Source organism: Papaver somniferum, chromosome 1, assembly GCF_003573695.1.
Source record: "Papaver somniferum cultivar HN1 chromosome 1, ASM357369v1, whole genome shotgun sequence".
NCBI classification, from domain to species: Eukaryota; Viridiplantae; Streptophyta; class Magnoliopsida; order Ranunculales; family Papaveraceae; genus Papaver; species Papaver somniferum.
Genome location: NC_039358.1, coordinates 33,006,531 through 33,026,600, shown reverse-complemented (window position 1 = coordinate 33,026,600; position 20,070 = coordinate 33,006,531). Strand labels below are relative to the sequence as shown.

General features: G+C 35.6%; 1 protein-coding gene and 1 long non-coding RNA gene across 5 annotated transcripts; one reads left to right on the top strand and one right to left on the bottom strand.

Moving 5' to 3' along the window:
- Positions 1-5,410: 5,410 nt before the first annotated feature.
- Positions 5,411-6,947, bottom strand: LOC113327311 (purine permease 3-like). The gene is made up of 2 exons (XM_026574677.1): positions 6,052-6,947; positions 5,411-5,945 (listed from the first exon to the last, which is right to left on the bottom strand). Exons 1-2 carry the CDS (start codon positions 6,820-6,822, stop codon positions 5,595-5,597), a joined length of 1,122 nt encoding a protein of 373 aa, XP_026430462.1. The 5' UTR covers positions 6,823-6,947; the 3' UTR covers positions 5,411-5,594.
- Positions 6,948-11,766: 4,819 nt separating this feature from the next.
- Positions 11,767-14,497, top strand: LOC113282620. 4 transcript variants are annotated; one of them, XR_003327043.1, is made up of 6 exons: positions 11,767-11,926; positions 12,269-12,339; positions 12,564-12,605; positions 13,091-13,187; positions 13,416-13,572; positions 14,116-14,497. It is a non-coding gene; the product is annotated as an uncharacterized LOC113282620 (long non-coding RNA). The 4 variants fall into 4 exon arrangements; XR_003327053.1 differs by having other exon boundaries at positions 12,502-12,605; XR_003327057.1 differs by lacking the exon at positions 12,564-12,605.
- Positions 14,498-20,070: the final 5,573 nt, after the last annotated feature.

The window sequence follows — 20,070 nt, the reverse complement described above, 5'->3', positions numbered from 1 at the left end:
ATATGACATTTCCACCGGCCACAAATAAATACGATATGCACCCATTGAAAATAAATAAATACGGTCTGGACCATCTATGTGTGATTCATCAATGCCTAGACCTCTACGAAAACTAAATGAAAACTAAAATAAATGGACGTAAATGGATCAATACGCACCACGATACATATAGTTATAGTCAAATATACAACTAGCAGCTAGAATACGGCAATTCTCCCATTAAGTCGTGAGAGCAACATTCCCTAAAGGCTAAAACCCTACAATGCCTGGAGGTCATACTCATTGAAATGGTCCCTTTAACTTAACCGTCTAAAGATCTGATTATCAACATTCCAACATCTCCGGTGGTAGTGGGAATGTTGATGTCTATCTCGGAATATACGAGTCACAGGTAAAAAAAATAAAATAAAAATTTATGCAACTTCGCAAGTCTGTATTTTAGCTTTGGTGCTGATTTGGTTTAAGCCGCCGCAAACTAACGGAGACGGTTGGGGTGCTCCGGCCATGCATCCCAAAATTTCTAAAACTTACCCAAAGGTCATATTTCCTAGTTTATATCTTGTGGATTTTTAATACACGCCTACAAATTAAAGTGTTAGCCAATCTAAACTTCCACTCTTATCAATATCGGCAGAATATTCGAATCAGTTGAAGCGTAATTTAGATAATCAAGCTGGCCAGCTGACTGGTTATTGCTGCAGCTGTACTTAGGCTTCGATAAAACTTGCCTATCTTAAGTATAAACTTGGCTGGTTATTTGTACTTATGCTATATCCAAAGTCTATATAGCATAGCCTTACAAGGATATATAACTGGTCAGGGCTAGAGGTGTAAATTGGGCTGTGCCAGCACGAGCACAGCCCAACACGTGATTTAGCCCAGCACGGTCCAACACGTTAGTTTCGTGGGATGTGCTGGTTCAGCCTAATCGGCGCAGTAGCACATCACAACACGCGGCACAGATAAGCACGTGGCCCAACCCAGCACAACACGTTAACAAAGCACGTCATAACATGCACAGGTACACCATATAACATGGCATAATACATCACGTTTTGTGTATATTTCACAAAGAGTCACTATTCTAACTAATTTTAGAAAATATATTTCAATATCGTTGTTATGATGTCGTTACCTATCTGACAATGATCCAATTTTATATTTGATTGGCTATTTTTTTAATTGAGTAAACTTGTCATTTTTATTTGAAATAATTTCAAATGATATGTTGTCTATTTAAATTCTCGTGATAATGTCCGACTTAATGTATACATTATAAGTGATTTCAAATTGTTTACAGCACGAGTGCCAGCACGGCACGACACAACATGTTTATTTGTGTGCTGTGCCCGTGGGCTGTGTTGTGCCTAGCTTTTGACTAGTAAAGCACAACACGACACAACACGTTTAAATCGTTGGCACAACACAACACGACACATGGTACGTGAAGCACGCGACTTCATGTGTCGGGCTGTGCCGGGCCGACACGTTTTACACCTCTAGTCAGGGCTATACATTTTTCAGGTCCTCCGAGATATTAGTCCATCATGAGCAGACCCGTCAAAATAATAGGGTGGCGCGTTGTTGGTCCGGTTCCTCTCAGTTGCTATTGGACCCGGACCCAGATATGAAGTCGAGTTTAGTTCTTAACTAGAGTCTTTTTTGTCAAACACCTCCTTAAGAAAAGGGAGAAATTCAGCGTCCCTTATTGTCACACCTCCAAATGCACCAAGCAATTTTTCGCGAAGGTATAACCCGACAATACAGTGGTTCAGTGATCTCTTATCACTCACTCGTATTTCAATCTTATAAGTTTGCACCAATGCAAATAACCACTCTACCTTGAGTATGCAACAAAAGACTTACTTAGATTTTCTCAACCAAACAATGTAGCCCATACTACAAAGAGGTTCCTTCCATGTTTATGCTTCACAGAATTGGGGGAGTATTATCGAATCAACAGAATACTAAAGACAAATGCATAAGCCAACAAACTCACTTTTATTAGCTTAAGGGGAAGATACAAAAAACTCGTCCAACCAATGGACCTACAAGCTTATTCTCTAAGCCTAACACAGAAATCACTCTCTACTGAAAATGTGGTTCCTCAACACTTGAGCTATTGAACAACTCGTTTACAAGGGTTCTCTGGATATTTATAATGCCAAGAACCAGGGCCAATCCGTATGCAACTCTGTTGCACGCCCCATGAACAACCATCTGTCCATGGGAAGTTCCCTAACCGCCAAATTTACTTTTTAACTACTAGCTTTGGTGCTGGCTTGCACAATGGCGCCACACCTGTCTTAAACGGTTAGGACATGCCAAACTCGGTTATAAAGCCACTCTATAACCGTATCTAACTTGCTCTTCCACTTTGGTATGCGTATGATGCACACACACTCACAACTGACAGCTTGAACTCAACTCCGACAATCATCATGCATCACTGAACTTTGGCCTGCAAATATTCGACAATGATCGTACTTCCCTCACTCTTGTCCTACGCCAAGTGCTCGACAATGATTACGCTTCATACAACTTTCACTTCTGCCAAGTATTCAACAACGGTTGCGCTTTATTCATTCCGCTACGCACTCAGCTCATTTGGATGCCAACATCCAAATATCATGCCAACTGAGCTTTAACTTGCTTAGTTCAACTTCATACTTCATATGCATCACTTGCATTCCTCTTGCCTGAGCAATTGATACAAATGGCGCATTTGTCCCCGCCATCGTTGCATATGCATAGTCCAAGCCTTGGCCAAAGCTTAGAACTATGCCAAAGTCATCCCATGACTTGCAATTCATCCTTTATTCTTTCCTTGAGATGGACCAACTCTGAATAACGATATGCAACACTATCTCATAGTTGTTGCATGTGCTAAGTAGCCTTTCTTGTCTCAGCCATGTTGGTGCTACATCGTCGGCATGTGCAGCTCCATCTGCCAGGCTACATTCACAGTAACGCGCCACTGTGGCGCTTAACTGTTGGGCCATGTCATACTTATCCAGAAGTAGAATTTTTCACTTTTAACAGTGCTTCTATACATATTTCCATATTTTATCCCCATTGGACTTTTTGGCTTTTGCAACTGTTTTCGTCAACCAAGTAGAGTGTTGGTGAATGGTCAAGGATGGGAAGAAAAGTAATGTTGACTAGTCAAGGACATGAGTGCACTCCTAGAACACCCCGACTTCACTCCTACACAAAGTAATGTTGACTAGTCAAGGACAGGAGTGCACTCCTACAACACCCCGACTGCACTCCTACGCCTCTCCTATAAAACACATTAACATATAGTAAGGTTTAACTTAGTCAATGACGGGAATCTTACATGTCATCATTTCAGCGACGTGATAGTATTTTTTTGGTTATATTTTGCCTTTTTGATCTTTTGAACTGGTTTTGGAATTGACCAGGACTCATTGACGGGACGAAGAATATGAGATTTTCACAAGCCCTTTGATGGCAAATTTCTCGCTTTCGGATTCTAATTTTTTGGACTGGAACCTTACTTGTAAAAGAATACTAGAATAAGGTCCGAGTACCCATAGAAATTTTATACCATAAACTAATTTTTTTTCGGAATTCATTTGTCTTGCTTAATTACTTGGCCACAGAACACCTTTTTGCTCAACCAAGACCGCGAACAAAAAGAAACAAAGATATTAGGGGTTTCATATGATTCAAATGTCCTAAATAATGATATGGGGACCTAATTTATTGTAAAATTCAGAAATACTTTTTCCATGTGACTTACCTAAGTTCAACCCCTTTATTTTTTTTTCATCTCTGTTCTTTTGCATCACCCTTCTCCTCCATCATTTTCTTTTTTGATTCATCATCGATTCTCAAACAGAATCATCATCTAAATTGAAAATGAAGAATTGGCGAGTGAAGGGGTTGAAATAGAAGTTAATACTCCAAAAATGACTTCCATAAGATAAGAATCAAAAAATTCACCATTTATTTCTGATTCTGATTAGTTAAAAGGTGAGATCCGATAAAGTTGGGTTTAAAACTAGTTTTCTGAAACTATTACGGCTAGGAGTCTTTATTTTTCCAACCATAAATCAGCTATTATGGCTGGGAAAATAGGATTATCCGAGCCTTATGTATTTTGATAAAACAAACAAACAGAGGTTGGGTTTACCTCTAGGTATTTCCCAACCGTAAAACAAATATTATTGCTGGGAAGATAGGGATCCACATCCTTAAAATACGTTTACGGTGTGGAAAATAGGATTCTTCAGGCCATAGGTAGTTCCTTCCCCCCCCGAAAAAGAACGAATCTCATATTAGATAACCGAGTCGAACGAGTTGAAAACGGATTTGTTACAATATCATAGAGAATTACATCATAGTTTCTTCATCTATCATCACCAACAATATTTCGTCATCCATGCAAACAGATATTCGTAGGTGGTTCTGATAACCAAAAAAATGTTGGGTTTATGTCTGGGTATCTCCTAACCATAATAGAAAAAAATTTCAGCCCTAACGCTTATGTCCTAGTCGTAAATATAGATGTACGGCTAGAAAATCAAAAATTCTCGGTCGTAAACTGGTTTGATTTATATTTTAAAAATATTTATGTATAATTTTTTATTTAGACGAGATTTTTTTTTTTTGACGAGATGTAGATGAAGAAGAACAATTTTTTGAATTTCTTTTGATAACCTTGTAAGAATATGGAGAAACATACACTCAATATAGTCAAGAATACCTCTAAATTAACTCAACCGTATCCAATGTTCTAACTTTTAAGTTTTTGTCTACGGTTAGGGGTGCTTCGTTTCCAAGCCGTAGACGATTGATTATGGCTAGGATTTCACAATTTCCTAGTCTTATACAACTATTATGGTTAGGATTTCTTGATTTCCTAGCCTTAATATCTATAAGAAAACCATTTTTTTTTTTTTTTTATTTTTTTTTTATGTTTTTAAGTTACTAGAAGTAACAAATTTATAATGAGAGTTAAGTTAGAGTCGTGGGCCTATAATGATAGTCTGTTATTTAATTTGTTCAAACTCTCTTGGGATAGATGCCTGCCTGGGAACACCTTTAGGGAATCTTCTTTTTTCTGGGCAAAGATAAAAAGATACTGAACCGTCTACCAGGAGTAATCCAAAACAACACCCAAAGTCATTGAAATACAGGCTCCACCATCACTTGTGCAGTTGCACCAGTTGATATGGTCCACTCCCACTATCACTTGACAGTGTAAACTCAGAACCTAATCGACCATTTCGAATACACTGTTTGGGTAAAAAAAAACAGTGCCGGCAAGGACCTTAAGATGAGAGTGGGTAGCATAAATCAGACTCCACTAAAGTGTATACAACCACTTTTTCAGAGTGGACGAGCAAAACACAGAACATAACGTGGGATGGGTAGCCGGTAGGGTTGGTATTTGTGTCTACAAGGACCAAAACTCTTTCATCATATCATATAATTAAACTAACACTGTCACTAAAATCCATATAGATAAACCGAATTATACTTGGACCATTATCACAACGCCAAAGAATTTTACGCTACCTTATAGTATAGTGAAAATTGAATAATTAACGATTAATTCATAGATTTTATGGTTCTTCTTGATCACCCAATAATCTCTTAGGCTCATTTTCGACTTTGACAATTACTTTCTTCGTCATCTTGTACTCTCCATAGAAGTAAGAACAAAAACCCCAAAGACATAATGCCAATGCCATTCCTTTTAATCCTGTGAAACTTTCATGGTAAAATATTACAGCTGCCACTCCTGTTAATGGGATTAAGACTGATCCGAGTATACCATTGAAAAGAGCACTTGTATAGAAGATTACGCCCACGGTTCCAACACCTGACAATTGCCATACTATTGCGGTCACCACCATTATTATGTAATACCTGGCTTTCCCAAGTTCAAAATCATTTGCTTCTCTAGGTATCGCCTGTGAAATTTATCAACAGTACCCAAGTGTATTAGCATGGGGGCATTGCTTGGTAATAGATTAAAGCGATTGTGTTTCTGAAAATCCTTAATAAATAGTAACGTACCTGAAAATCCTTGTTTGCTAGCATCCCGATGACGCAAACGATGGTTGAAGAAAGGGAAAGAATGAACTGGAACTGCAACAAACTTGAATAAGTGAGGTTATTAATGGCTTTACTGAAAGAAAGTTCAATCAGAGGCATTATTAACCCAGCTAAAGCCGCAGCCGCCAACGTCAAAAGAAATCCTAATAAATACTGAGATTTTGTGACACCAACTGGCCTATCCCCATTAGTATTTATGCCCAACAACACTGACCCAAGTGTCATCACAACCACTGCATTTATGATAAATGCCGTAAATTTTTGCTTCACAATCAACCATGAAAAAAATGCAATAAAACATAATTGTGTTGCCATGAGAAGGGATGAAGTTGACACAGGAATATAAGATAAACCCAATGCGTACATGAAAGTAACAAGACCATACAGAATCCCAAGTATGACACCCCGAAGAAACAACTTGTGTTCCAACCAAAAACATGACCAAATTTTATCGGTGGATGATTCCGATCGAAAGAAGTGAAACATGAGAGGAAATATGAGAATTGGAAAACCAGCTGATGCAATAAAACTACTAAACCACTTACGATTACCACCATGTAGATAGTATAGTCTCATTAAGAGAGGACCACCTATTGAACCACAACTAACAAGAGCACAATTGATAAGGATTAACAACCAGTTTCTGGTTTTGATTGGTTTGGTTTTTGAGTTGCCATTTTGATTTGGTACTAAAGTCTCTGGTGTTTCAATATCCATGGCGGAAGTAGCCATTGCAATAATGATAGATCAACAACTAGAGAGAGTTGCCGAGAAATAAGTGTGGAAAGTGAATTATATAATATTTTCAAATCAAGATTAATGTTAGGTAGCATTATACAGTGCAAGCATGAGATGAATTGTGTCATTTCCTAAAGTCTAGTTGTCGACTTTATCCAGCTGCCTAGCCTTATATATATCATAATAATATATATTGTGATGTGATATATTTTGATATGATACACGTGAAAACCAAATCGTGATCCTTGCCGTCCCTGTTTTCTGTAAAATTTTGACCGGATCCTTGTAGCATAAAACGTGTAAAGTAAGTTAACCATATACGTCTATACTATAATGAACATTCTTTCGTCATAAATCGAATTCTTTCTAACAGTACTCATAAATACATCTTGACAGAGAGAGTTATCTATATATTTTGGTATGAAAGCATTCATAAATTCTGCTATCTAAATAGTCCTGTGACTCCTATTCTGCATGAGAATTATGGTGACGTTCATGATTACTAGAATCACTGGATTGACTAATATCGCAAACAATCTTTTTTGCTTACTAGTAATATTCCTCCTTCCGTCCAACAAATACAGGAAGTAAAATATCTTAGATTAGAAATCCAAATTTCTTGGATTAAACTTTCTCATGAACAATAAAAACTGAGAGGCCATAGAAATGGTAACCTTGGAAACAATAAAAACTCTAGGCCAAAAGAGGGTCAAATTAGTTGAATTATACAACAACATAGATATACCACTTCATGGTCCATAACTCTAAAATATGAGAGGCAAAAATAAGGGTTCAATTGTATTAGTTATTTTATTTTATTTTTGAAGGAAATTGTATTAGCTATTAGTTGATAGAGCAATCTTGGAAACAATAAAAATTTAGAGGCCAGTGATAGGAGGGAACCTTCAAGTAAATATAATAAATTTCTTGCCAACACATGCAAGTAGGAATTCTGAGAGATTTTTCTCTTATACTTCAGCAATGATAGAAGATTTATTTACATGGGATTATGGTTTTCCATCAGGAATTGGTGTTTCGGTTGGTTATGATGCTTCATTGAGCTGCGAAAATGGAATGACCAATATGGAGAAGGTGGAAGCAGAAAAGAACACGTTTTAGAATGAGAGACTAACATATCAATTGGCAATTGGCATGGTTTGACTCCCTATGTAACGTAAAACTCCTTTATAGCAACTAGCAACCGCATATAGGTGAGGTGAAAAGCTCGCAGTATTCTTCCCTTGTGGTCAAGTAGAGGAGGAGGGATGGCCTTGTACGTAACCGGGTCTCTGTCGTCCCTGTGTTAACTAAAATTTAGACATGATTCTCGTAGTATGAAACCTTAACGTGTAAAGTAAATTAATCATTTGCTTAGTTAAATATCATCATAAATCTTCCTCCTGCATTGGATTTGTCGTTTAGGCTATCGTTTTTGAGCTAACGTGTGGACTTTTTTGCGTTCATATTTTTTTTTAAATCAGGTCACTTAGCGTGTTATTTGCATAAATCCTTGTCTGTGGAGAAAATTTCGGTATAGATTAAAAAATTAGAAACTACAGCGCTTCTATCTAGACCGAGAAAACAAATCAGGTAAAAACCGCCTCTCACAATTTTTTTTTTTTTTTTTAATTTGTGGGCCTCGTTCCTCGGGAGACGTGCAGGAGTGGTTTGTGAGGGACGATTTCTTTTTTGTGTAGTTCTTCTCTCGGTCTGCCGAGACTTTTAGTGGACAACATCTGGAAAAGTTTATTAATATTATGGACAACAAGATCAATTAGTTTGATTTGAAAGAGCGATTCTAGACCCACCGAAGATTTGCATCACAGAATGTAACGAGCTGGAATTCAACGATTTCGGATGTGCCTCTCAACATTGGGATAGGGAATGTGGAAGGAATGGAACCCACCACCCCTCTCACACGGTGCATCTTTCGGTGCAATGGTTGGGTGGGTCAATCATTTTTGGATTTGAAAATCATAAAATGTAATCTCAAAAAATACTTAGATATCTATCTTTATTCTTTATTGATATTATTACTCTCTCTCTCTCTCCCATCAAATATAACCTATTTCAAGTTTGTAATTCGTACACTTCTTTAATCTGATTAGTTTGGTTCGTAGGTCAATTATTTGGGGCATGTTACTACATGAAAAAATAAGACATTTTAAAGTAAAATGAGATACATCTTAACCAATTATTTTTAATGACTAATTTATCCTTGATTAATTAGTGTTAATTCGGTTTATTAATAGATGTTTAATCTTACTAATCTAGAAATCAACTAATGTTGATTCATCACCAAAACACGATAATTTTTTATTTATTTTTTCGAAAACACTACCCAAAATCGGTTTACGTTCATGCACTCGTAAACCGATTCTGGATTGATGTTTCGCTATTCACGAAGGATATCCATAATCGGTTAACGTATGCATAGATTAAATCCGATTCTAACAATCGGCTTTTTCCTAGTCACATACAAACCGATTGTTTCACATAATCAGTTCATGTGAACATCCACATAGAACGGTTCTAACAAAAAATTATACAGAAAACGGGGTCTCTTCCATACCATAATTGGTTTATGTGGGCATTAACTTTTACCGATTCTGGTTAAATTTTCTTCGACCAGAAAACAAATTCAGGACAATCAGTTGATGTGTTCATGAACATCGACCGATTATCATAGAAATCGGTAAATATGGACATGTACATCGATTGATTATGTTAAACACACTAACCTAAGATTGTTTATAGTTTTGAATTTTGAATAGATAAATCAATTACAAGTATAATAAAGAGATATAGGTTGCAAATCGAGGATGTTTATTTTAATTTTTTTTTAAGAAAAAAAATAGGTGATGAAATTTCTTTTAAATCGATCGATTTTGATAGAATCGATTGATGAATGAATTTTAATTTGCGAAATAAATGATTTGAATGAATTTTGGTTTTGAAATTGTTTTAAATTTAAAAGGATAAAGATTAGGATTAGGATTAAATTTTAAAAGTGAGGGTACCTTAGTACTTTTACCTAGTTTTGTCACATAGTGATAGGCCCCAGACTAGCCAAGTTCTTTGAGGCAAGGATAAGAGAGGGGTATTATTAGTTGTTTCTTCTAATTATATCCTTATGATAAAAAATAGTAAAATTTAGAAATGAAACATCTCTCAAACTATATTATGCAGATTTGCAATTTCTTTTATCGCTGAAAAACATTTTATAACACATGTATTTCGAATATAAGCAGTGACGGAGCCAAAAGTTTTGATTGGATGGGGCAATATTAGTATTGGTTGGTAGTAAAATATAATGCCAAGTTGATTAACAGTTTTGAAAGTAAAATATTTCCAACACGTACATTTGTTGCGAAATAACAATAACGTTTATATCGTCACGAATTTGTGTGAGAAAATAATTTAGTAACACCTATATTTGTTACAAATTACCTACTAATTAAAAAATAATAAAAGAGTTTGGGTGGTGCCATGGATCCACCCACCTCACTAGTGGCTCCGTCTCTGAATATAAACATGACTATCAAATTATACATATTTCTTAAAATAAAACTTAATAAAAATAATTTATTAAAAGGTATTATTAGAAATATGGCCTTTTTTAATTATAAGCGTCAACTTTTGGAGAGACAACAAAATGAAAACGAAAATGCCATCTTTGAGGGGACGGAGGCTAGCTTATTTATGATTTTGTTATGTTTACCCTAAAACCCATATTCAGCGGTAGATAATCAAGCTTAATCATCTGTCCAACAAACAGCTCCGAAGACTTAAGCATTGACAGTTTAGTATGGGTGATCAAGTCCATAATCTATTATTATGATATTTTTACTTTATGTTACGCGTGTTGCGTGTTCCAAGGTGGGTTACTTTTGTTTTGACTGATTTCCATTGGGGAATCCATTTTTTGAGAATACCATAAGAGGTACTCTTACAAAACAAAAGTAGATTTTCTCAAGTTGATTGTCTTTGTTACATGGGTGTAGCTTTTACTCGCTCAGTGACTTTAAAATTATTATTTTTGTTTTTTTGATAAGAAGAGAAGAATATATTGAAAATGAAGAGTTTACAAAAACTCTACCCGGGATAGAAAAAGAAAACAAAGTTACAGACAAACGTTACACAAAAAGTGCTTCACGGTTATTTAGAACAGAATTGGTAAAGTTCATGTGAACTTTTCTACCAGCTGCACCAGCCCAAGCTAAAACCAATGTCCTCACTTCTATCCCCAGATTTGTCTCAGTCTTGAAGTCGTATTTAGGCTTGAAAACGCGCCTATTTCTTTCTGTCCAAATTGTGTAAATTACATCCGCAGGGATGAGACTCCATAAAAAGTCACCTGCATTAGAGAAGTGCAAATGCTCCCAAGTGATAGCTAACATTCCCATATTTCTCGGAACAACCCATGACCAACAACTGCTAGGAATAGCCATAGACCAAATCATGTGTGCTATTTTACAATGCAAAAAGATGTAATCTTGCGACACTGTGTCATCACCACAAAGCACACATGCACTAGTCCAAAAAGGGTCATTAATCACATTTTTAAATGACACATTAGTTGCGTGATTACGATATTACAAGTAATTTCTGTCATATAACATGAAAAAAATTGGGCCCACCATTTACCGTAAAAAAAACGTTATTCTTATACGTCATAATTTACTAGGTGTGTCATTTAATGAGAAACTATTAAACCACGGAATAAGTCTCACACATATATCAGGCTTTTATAAGCCCACCACCAATTTTCTATTGGGCTCACAGTAGAGGCTAACCACGTTTATATCAGTCTGAAAATGGTTAGCCACCGGCTAACTTGTGGCGGTGCTATAATGGTCTTACAGATTGTTTTTCCTGGTCGGCTGGATATGAATCCCATCCCACCTCGTCCTTATCACCCGATCCGATAATCTCTTTTATTTGGCTTTCACTTTTCCAAGTTTTCTTTTATCCGAGACATTGAAAACCCTAGACGTTTCTCTGCAGAAAAATCCTTCCACCAACCATGATCTGACCAAAGCCTCGTAAAAGTCTTGAATTCGAATGGAGAATCAGGGATTCTTCCAATCCTCATCAGGTAATGTTCTCTCAGAAAAACCTAAATTTTCCCAGTTTCAGAACTATTTATCTTTTTATCCTTCACTTCACCAGAAATTTCTTTACATCATTCGATCGAGAAGAGCATAGAAAAACCTATCCATCTACTAAATCCCCGTAAACCAAATCGATAACCCTCCATCCCCGAATCTCTCTCCCAATCTCTGCTCAAACAAAGAAGATGTAGATTATGTTGATGAAGAGGGAGAAATGGTGAAGGCCTCGTTTTTCATTCTTCTGCTTAGGGTTACGTTCTTCTTTCAAATTTTATTACAATCGTTGAAGAGTTCTGAAACATCTATTTTTTACTTCGTTTCTTAAGGTTTTCAGCAACAAAAGATGATGACTACAAGTATGGAGATGGAGATGGAGATTTTGTGAAATAATAAGACGGTAAGAACAACTATTAGTCCTCTATTTAGGTTTTGAACTCTGAACATTGAATTTTGATTTTGAGGTTCTAGACTTGTTATCTCAATTGAATTTTGACAATCTAAGTCAATTTAATTTCAACAAAATTAAAGGTATTGAGTTTGTTATATATGTGTACAAAAGTTATGGTGACAATTTCCTAACAAGTTATGCCGGAACCTGTAACCTGTTTTGCAATGCCTTAGCGATTCGAAGAGACAGTAATGATTGTGAGCTTTTATGGCAAGGTAATTGCTGATAAATTTTGTTGCTCCTTGATTTAATTTAGTATTTTATGGATCATATAGGCATCAAGGTTCTAGTGTTTAATTTTATTGTATTATATAATGTATATATACGCAACAGAGCTGACTGCTTATGAGTAATTGCAATTCAAAGAACTTGTAAATGGAAGATAAAGAGGAATGCTAATATTCACCACTATTAGTTCTGTTAGATATATGTATTCTCTGACTTTTTCATTAAAGTTGTGATGTTCTGGTACATGACCAATAAGAACCTCATGCTTGAGGTGGACTTTGAGCCATTCAGCGCTTTGTTTTATTCCATCTCACTTTCCAAATCTATTGGTAATGGTGTGGATCATGTCCTTTGGTTTCTATGTGGCGACTAATTTCAGGATAGTTTTTATTCTAGTTTCAATTTTAAATTCCGCGGTAAGTCAATTTAAGTCGTGCAAAATTTTAGATTTTGTTCACATGTTTAATTGTAGGCGATGCGATGATGATGGAGCTTAAATGGAGGCTAAATTTGTTAAACACTTACCTGTGCATTGATGGAAACTAATTTATAAATGATCTACAAAATAGGTTTGCTACCTCCTCCTTACAGTTGGATTTTGGAGGCATTTTAAGGAATCTTCCAAGGCTTTAAGAGTTCTTGAAAGACCCATCTTTTGCTGCCATATTCCCCTCACATCCTCTTGTTCTTACGAGAACATATCCTCAATTTAATTAGTTTGAATATAAACTGCTTGTTGTTGTGTAAGGTAAATTTTATTAAGTTGCTGACAGTGTCTATGCTTTGTGCTTGAGCAGGAATCGATGATGTTTTTGTAAAGACTGTGATTGGGGTACTTCTGGAGCTCCAAATTGGGTGAAATGCCCAGCGGCGGTGTCTTTTGGTTCTGGAGGAGAACTTGTTTCATATAAAAATAGTCAGTCAGCTACCAATCCACCTACTGGAGGTTCCGAGGTATGGTACGACTTATTTGTTGCTTTGTTCTGCTTCTTTTGGAATATATTGTTTACTTTTTTCCTTCTCCTGGTTTACATACATAAATGAGTTATCGACTTCAGTTGGGTTAGCCATTCCACTGAATTTGAAGCTGCAACTCAAGATGGAAAAATGATTTTATTTTTTTCTCCTTTGGTATTATTCGGAGGTTTGACTTTGCAGCGAAGGCATTGCAATTGACTATGCTTGCCTCGATTTAGTTTTGAATATAGTTTGTTTGAAACTTCGAATTATTATATTAACTGGATATAGTGGTTATGTAAAGTAGCGGCTCTAGTTATAATTCTACTAGGAAAACTACACATAAGTTATGACTCATTGAGGAAGAGTATAAGTTTGTTCGTAGCTGGATTGTTTCCACTTCTTCGTTGTCTCTCTTAAAAAATGTGTCTTCCTGTTTTGGTTATATGCCTTTGCTATCCGCTGTAACATTTTATAGCTTTGATGTTTGTTGAAAGTGTTCAGAGTGTTTTTAAACTAACTTGACATCTTCTTACACAGGATACAGGGATTATTCAACATTCCCTTAACGTATTGATTTTTGAGTAACTGAGGGGAGCTGTTGGAAGTGTTTTTGTTGATTTTACTACGCCACTCAGCAATGCCGAATATAACTGCCTCATTAATGTTATACTGGATCCAAGTGGAAGTTATACGATGCAATACTTTGGAGATGTGTCACTAGGTCATATGATTATGAGGCATAAAACTTCTGTAATCCTATAGGAGAGACTAAATTAAATGTAGATTAAGTGGCAGTCATAGTAGATTGATCTGTTCAGTGTGACTTTGAGTTGGAAATGCAGGATGAATTTATCCTTTTTTTGGTTGTAATGTAAAACTTCGTCTTTTAAATGCAATGTATACCAGATTTCAGATTCTATTTCCGATTCAGCTTATTCAATTCCAAATTTAGCATTGTCTGATTCACTTTAAAATACGAATTCAGCAAAAAAAATTAAAATTAATAAATAAATAATAATAATAATCAGGAATATCCATTAATTTATTTATATTGATATTAAATGACAAGAAGACACTGTTACTCTAAATAACAAACCATTTTTGTTATTCTTAATTACAAACTTTATTTGTCATTCTTAATGGCAAACCATATCCGTGATTTCATATAATAGTTTTTATTTGTCATTTATAAAGAGACATCAAATAAATAACGGTTCGAATGACAGATGAAAACCGTGATAAACGATGCTTTATAACAGATTTCATTCGTCATTTATAGCCCTTTCTGGACTAGTGATGAATTATAGATATCTAAACCTTTAATTTGCATGTTGTCTATTGTATTCAACTTCTCATGAAGTAAGCACCAGACGAGGAAATTAATCTTTGGAAGAACTGATTTCTTTCAGACGAAACTGTGAGGAAAGTGTTGAATACCACAGTTGGCAACCAAATGTGAATAAAGGTGTTAGAGCACTTCTCGGTCGAACTCACAATCATTTCTATCTCAAGCTTGTTTGTCAATGTTAGTGATCAAAATTATAAGTCTTGATTTCTAGTCTACTTATAGTGATGTCTCGGACTAGGATAGATTGTGTAGTTGAGCATTAGATTTCACGTCGTTCATCAATTGAAGACGAAGAACTACTAAGGAGAGCTTGTGGAACTTCATCAACAAAAGGTATGTGGAGACTAAAACTCATCTATCACTTGGAAAGTCTATTTCTACTCTATCTCCTATATTGAGACAAAAGTCGTATTACTATATAGTATTCGATTATGCACATTTGAGATTTCGAGCTGAGTTTAACTCGCTTACATATTTCTCGAAATATGTGTTGGTAAGCTTTCGCTTCAACCAATTTCATCTTATATTCTTGAGGAAAGTCAAAAGATGATCATGTGAAAATCGCCGAGTAACATCTTACATAGTTTGTGTGATACAATCATTTGGTGTAGACTTGGAATATTTCGTTATGATTATTTCAATAATTTGAAAATTGCTTTGATGCTAATAGTTCGTAAAAACAACTATTGTCATCCTCTAAGAAAGTTTCAATGATTGAAATAAAGTTTAGAACACTTAACCATCATTGGATTATAAACATAGTATGCATTCTTGCATGTATGTGATCCATGACCAGAACTATAGTATGCATATCCGTATGCGTACCTGTTAGTTGTGAAATTCCGAGTACCTAAGTACACATACCCGTACGCGTACTGGCGAAGGGTTTGGGTCCGGAAATTTCTGCTATGTTTGGAAGTATGCGTAACCGTTTGCATACTGGCGAGCCCAAACTCAGACCGCCTACTTTAAGTATGCGTACCCGTTTGCATACTTGAGTGTTTAAAGTTCTAAAATCGGTTTGATCATGAACTAATATATTTATATAATAAGGAATGCATTCTTTGCAAACTGTGACTATAATGTTCATGAATTGATTCGAGTGAATCAAACCGATTTTGCTTCAATTGTGTTCTTGTATACTTCTATGAGAATATAGAAATTGAACAACTTATAACTAGTTTCATTTGAGTCATTTGAACTAGTTGTGGTTAAGATGAATAAGGTTGATATGAGAGTGTTCATATAGCTAAATTCGGTTAACTACTGTTGAGCCAACCTAGTGTACACGTCTAGGTAAGGTTACTCAAACCTAAACGAAAGTACATTTCATTGGTGTATAACAAGCTAAGTTCGATCTAACGGTTGAAAGATATTAGCTCGAATATAATCAGGTTTTCATCTAACGGTGAATATTGAATTCTTTTTTACCAAGGTAACTAAAATTGCAAACCCTGATTTGAAAATTATATAAGTGAGAACTCTATCAACTGGGAAACCTAATTCCCACACCTCCTGTGTGATGCTAGTTGCGACTAGAGTCGATTCTCCTTTAACCTTAGGTTTTTCACGAAACCATGTAGGTTAACGACTTAAAGACTTCATTGGGATTGTGAATCCAGACCTAACTATTTTATCTGTAGTTGCGTGTTCTGATCTTACTTCTACTATCATGATTGAGTATTATCTTTGCTAAGATTTGCTTGAGATTTATCTATGATAGGTAAGATTAAAAGTAGTCACAAACATCTTCGTCTCATCGTTTGTGATTCCACAATATCTTGTTTCGCTTCCGTACGATTAATATTATTGTGAGGTTATTGATAATACTAGGTTGTTCTTCGGGAATATAAGTACGGTTTATCAATTGGTTCTTGTGCACCTTGATTTATCAATACACGGAACAAATAAGTATTTATGTGGGAGACAGATTTATCTATTCTAATAGACTTTTCTATGTGAGAGGGATTTGTTTATCAAGTCTTCGACTTTGGCTCGTAGCAACTCTTGGTTGTGGGTGAGATCAGCTAAGGGAATCAAGTGCGTAGAATTATGCTGGGGTTCAGAGACGTAAGGAGCGCAACTGTACCTTGATCAGTGTGAGATTTATTAGGGCTCAACTGCATTCCAGTCTGAAGTTCATTGGTAGTAGGCTAGTGTTTGTAGAGTCTTAATACAATGTGGTGTTCAAAGCTGGACTAGGTCCCGGGATTTTTCTGCATTTGCAGTTTTCCTCATTAATAAAATTCTGGTGTCTGTGTTATTTCTTTTCCGTATTATATTTTGTTATATAATAGAACTATCACAGGTTGTGCGTTAAGATCAATCAGTTCTTGAACCCGACCTTTGGGTTGTTGATTGAATTGATTGATACTTGGATATTAGTTTGTGATACCGTCCAAGTTATTTCTCTTATTAAATCGGGCTCGCAAATTCCTATTTGCTTATTGCAGATTGAATTGAGGAATTGAGATATAAACTCTTTGATATACTTTTCTCTAGATTGAGTCTGACTGTCTAGTTGATTCTCTTGAAAGTATATTGGAGTTTGTCTATTCAGATTGCCGAACGAAATATTGGGTGTGGTTGTTAGAGCCCCGTTTTTTCAATTGATATCAAAGCAGGCAAACACATTTAAGACTTCATAAGTCTGTATTTGTAGCGATCTGAATATGGACAGAAGTGCTATCTTTATAAACGTACCACCAGTCTTCAATGGCTCAAATTACTTATGGTGGAAAATTATTATGTGCGCCTTTCTTCAAGCGCGTGATTTTCAATCATGGGTTTATGTTGTTAATGGCTTTGATCCTCCGGAAGTTATAGAAGGCAATATAACAGTTCCAAAGGATATTGGTAAGTATGATGCTGCCGAGATTCTTGCTGCAAAGCAAAATTCTGACGGATTAAATGCTATCATGCATGCCATTACCCCAGAGCTCCAGCATCATGTGACTACTTTCACAAAGTCTAAAGATGCTTGGGATATATTAAAAATAATATTTGAAGGGAATACCTGTTAAAAAGAAGCTAGGCTTCAAAACCTAAATTCTGATTGGGAAAACCTTCGTATGGTAAACGAAGATTCATTTGATGAGTTTAATCACAAACTGTCTGAAATTGTTAATGTATCTTTTGCGTTGGGTAAGACTATTCCTGAAAAGGACACTGTGATGAAAATTCTCAGATCGTTGCCATCCAGATACGATTCTAAGAAGCATGCCATCGTTGAGGGAAATAACCTTGCAACTCTTTCCAAAAATACTATAGTTAGGAAGTTAAAGATCTTTGATCATTACATCCAAATCCGGAAAGGATGTTTCTTTCAAAGAACAAAAGAACACTAAATTACTTGATAAAAGTACAAGTGTTTCCATATCTGAAGATGATCTTTCTGATGTTGATTCATCAGATGAAGATCTTGACAAGTCAATCTCTTTGATCACAAGACAGTTTAGAGATCTTCTGTTGAAGAGAAGTAAACGGTTCTCCAGAGATAAACCTAAGTCAACAGTTAAACCTCATAATCGTGTTCCTCCTAAAAACATGAATATTGACGAAACTGATGACGAGGATATTCCACAGTGCTTTAAGTGTAGGGCTGCACAAAACCGAACCTAAACCGTGTACCGAACCGAAACTGCAGATATATTAGTCGAACCGAAGTGAAACTGAATCTAACGGTTTAGGTTTAGGTTGTCAGTTCCAGGAAACCGACATATCCAGTTTCAGTTTCGGTTTCTGTCCAAAACCGTACCGTATTAACCGAAAAACCAAATATAGCTAGATATTAGCCGTTGATTTGTTAGGTTTAATTGTATCCATTAGATTTAGGTATATAAGTCATTCATTATCTCTTCATTCACCATCGACCAGCAGCATCCTTACCCATTTCTTCTCTCCTCCTTTCTTCTTCTTCTTCTTCTTCTTCTTCACAGTTAGTCACCTCCGCCGTCTCACCCATTATCAGATACAGATCCACCTACTTCTTCCTCTTCTTCTTCTATCTCTATAACAAAAAGGGTAAACTTATTCACTCAATCTCTTCTTGATTTTTTTTATCAACTGCATGTTTAGGGGTTTTACTGATTTCAGCGCTTTTTAATTTCAGGGTTCACTGTTAAATTTTTTCTCCATCTGTAGAACAAAAAAAAGGTAGACCTCTGTTATAAGTGTTAGATTTGAATTATTTATGAAATTATTAGTTAGATTTGATGCTACAAATCTGAAAATTAGGGTTTTGTGATACTAATTTAGGTTGACTTAAAAGTGAAAAGGGGATTAGGGAAGAATGATTGGGTAAATCTAATGTTAAATTTATTCAATTGAATGAATAAATTTCTTTTATGTGATTTCCTTTGGTTCGGAGGCTTGATTGTATGATATTTGTGTACTGTTAGTATGAATCTTGATTTCCTTTCGTTCAATTTTATTTTTAATATTGTGTACTGTTAGTATAAGATTTGTGTTGATGTATGGCATAATATTAATGGGTTCTAAGTAAAATCTGGAATATGAACTATATATATGTGTGGGTGACTAAAATTATACATATTTGGGAATTAAAAAGGAAATGAAAAACATTTCTAACTGAGCTATATGCGGTATGTTCTTGCCAACATAGTGTTCTTGATATTATGTGTGATTCTTCATTATCTACAATATTGAATAATGAAAATATGTTGGATGCATTTTGATATGTGGTGGCTGCATTTTGATATGTTGTTTATTCCACTTATGTGCAGGTACTATTAAACCTTCCATGGAAAACGCAGCAACACCACTTGGTAGGCATCGTCAAATTAGGGCTGCAATATGGGATCACTTCGTTAGGGAAGATCCACCTTCAAAACATGCTATGTGTCGATATTGTAACAAAAAATTCCCTACTGATCCTATGAAGAATGAGACTTCTCGTTTGATTCTTCATCTAAAGAGAAATAGGTTAATGCCTAAATGGTTAGGTTTCACGAATGGTATGTACTTTGTATTATTTGAAACAAATAAGATTACACTCAACTTTTTTTGTGTATGTGCAGGTACTATTAAACTTTCTATGGAAAACGCAGCAACACCACTTGGTAGGCATCGTCAAATTAGGAATAGAGTATGGGATCACTTCGATATAGAAAGGCCACCATCAA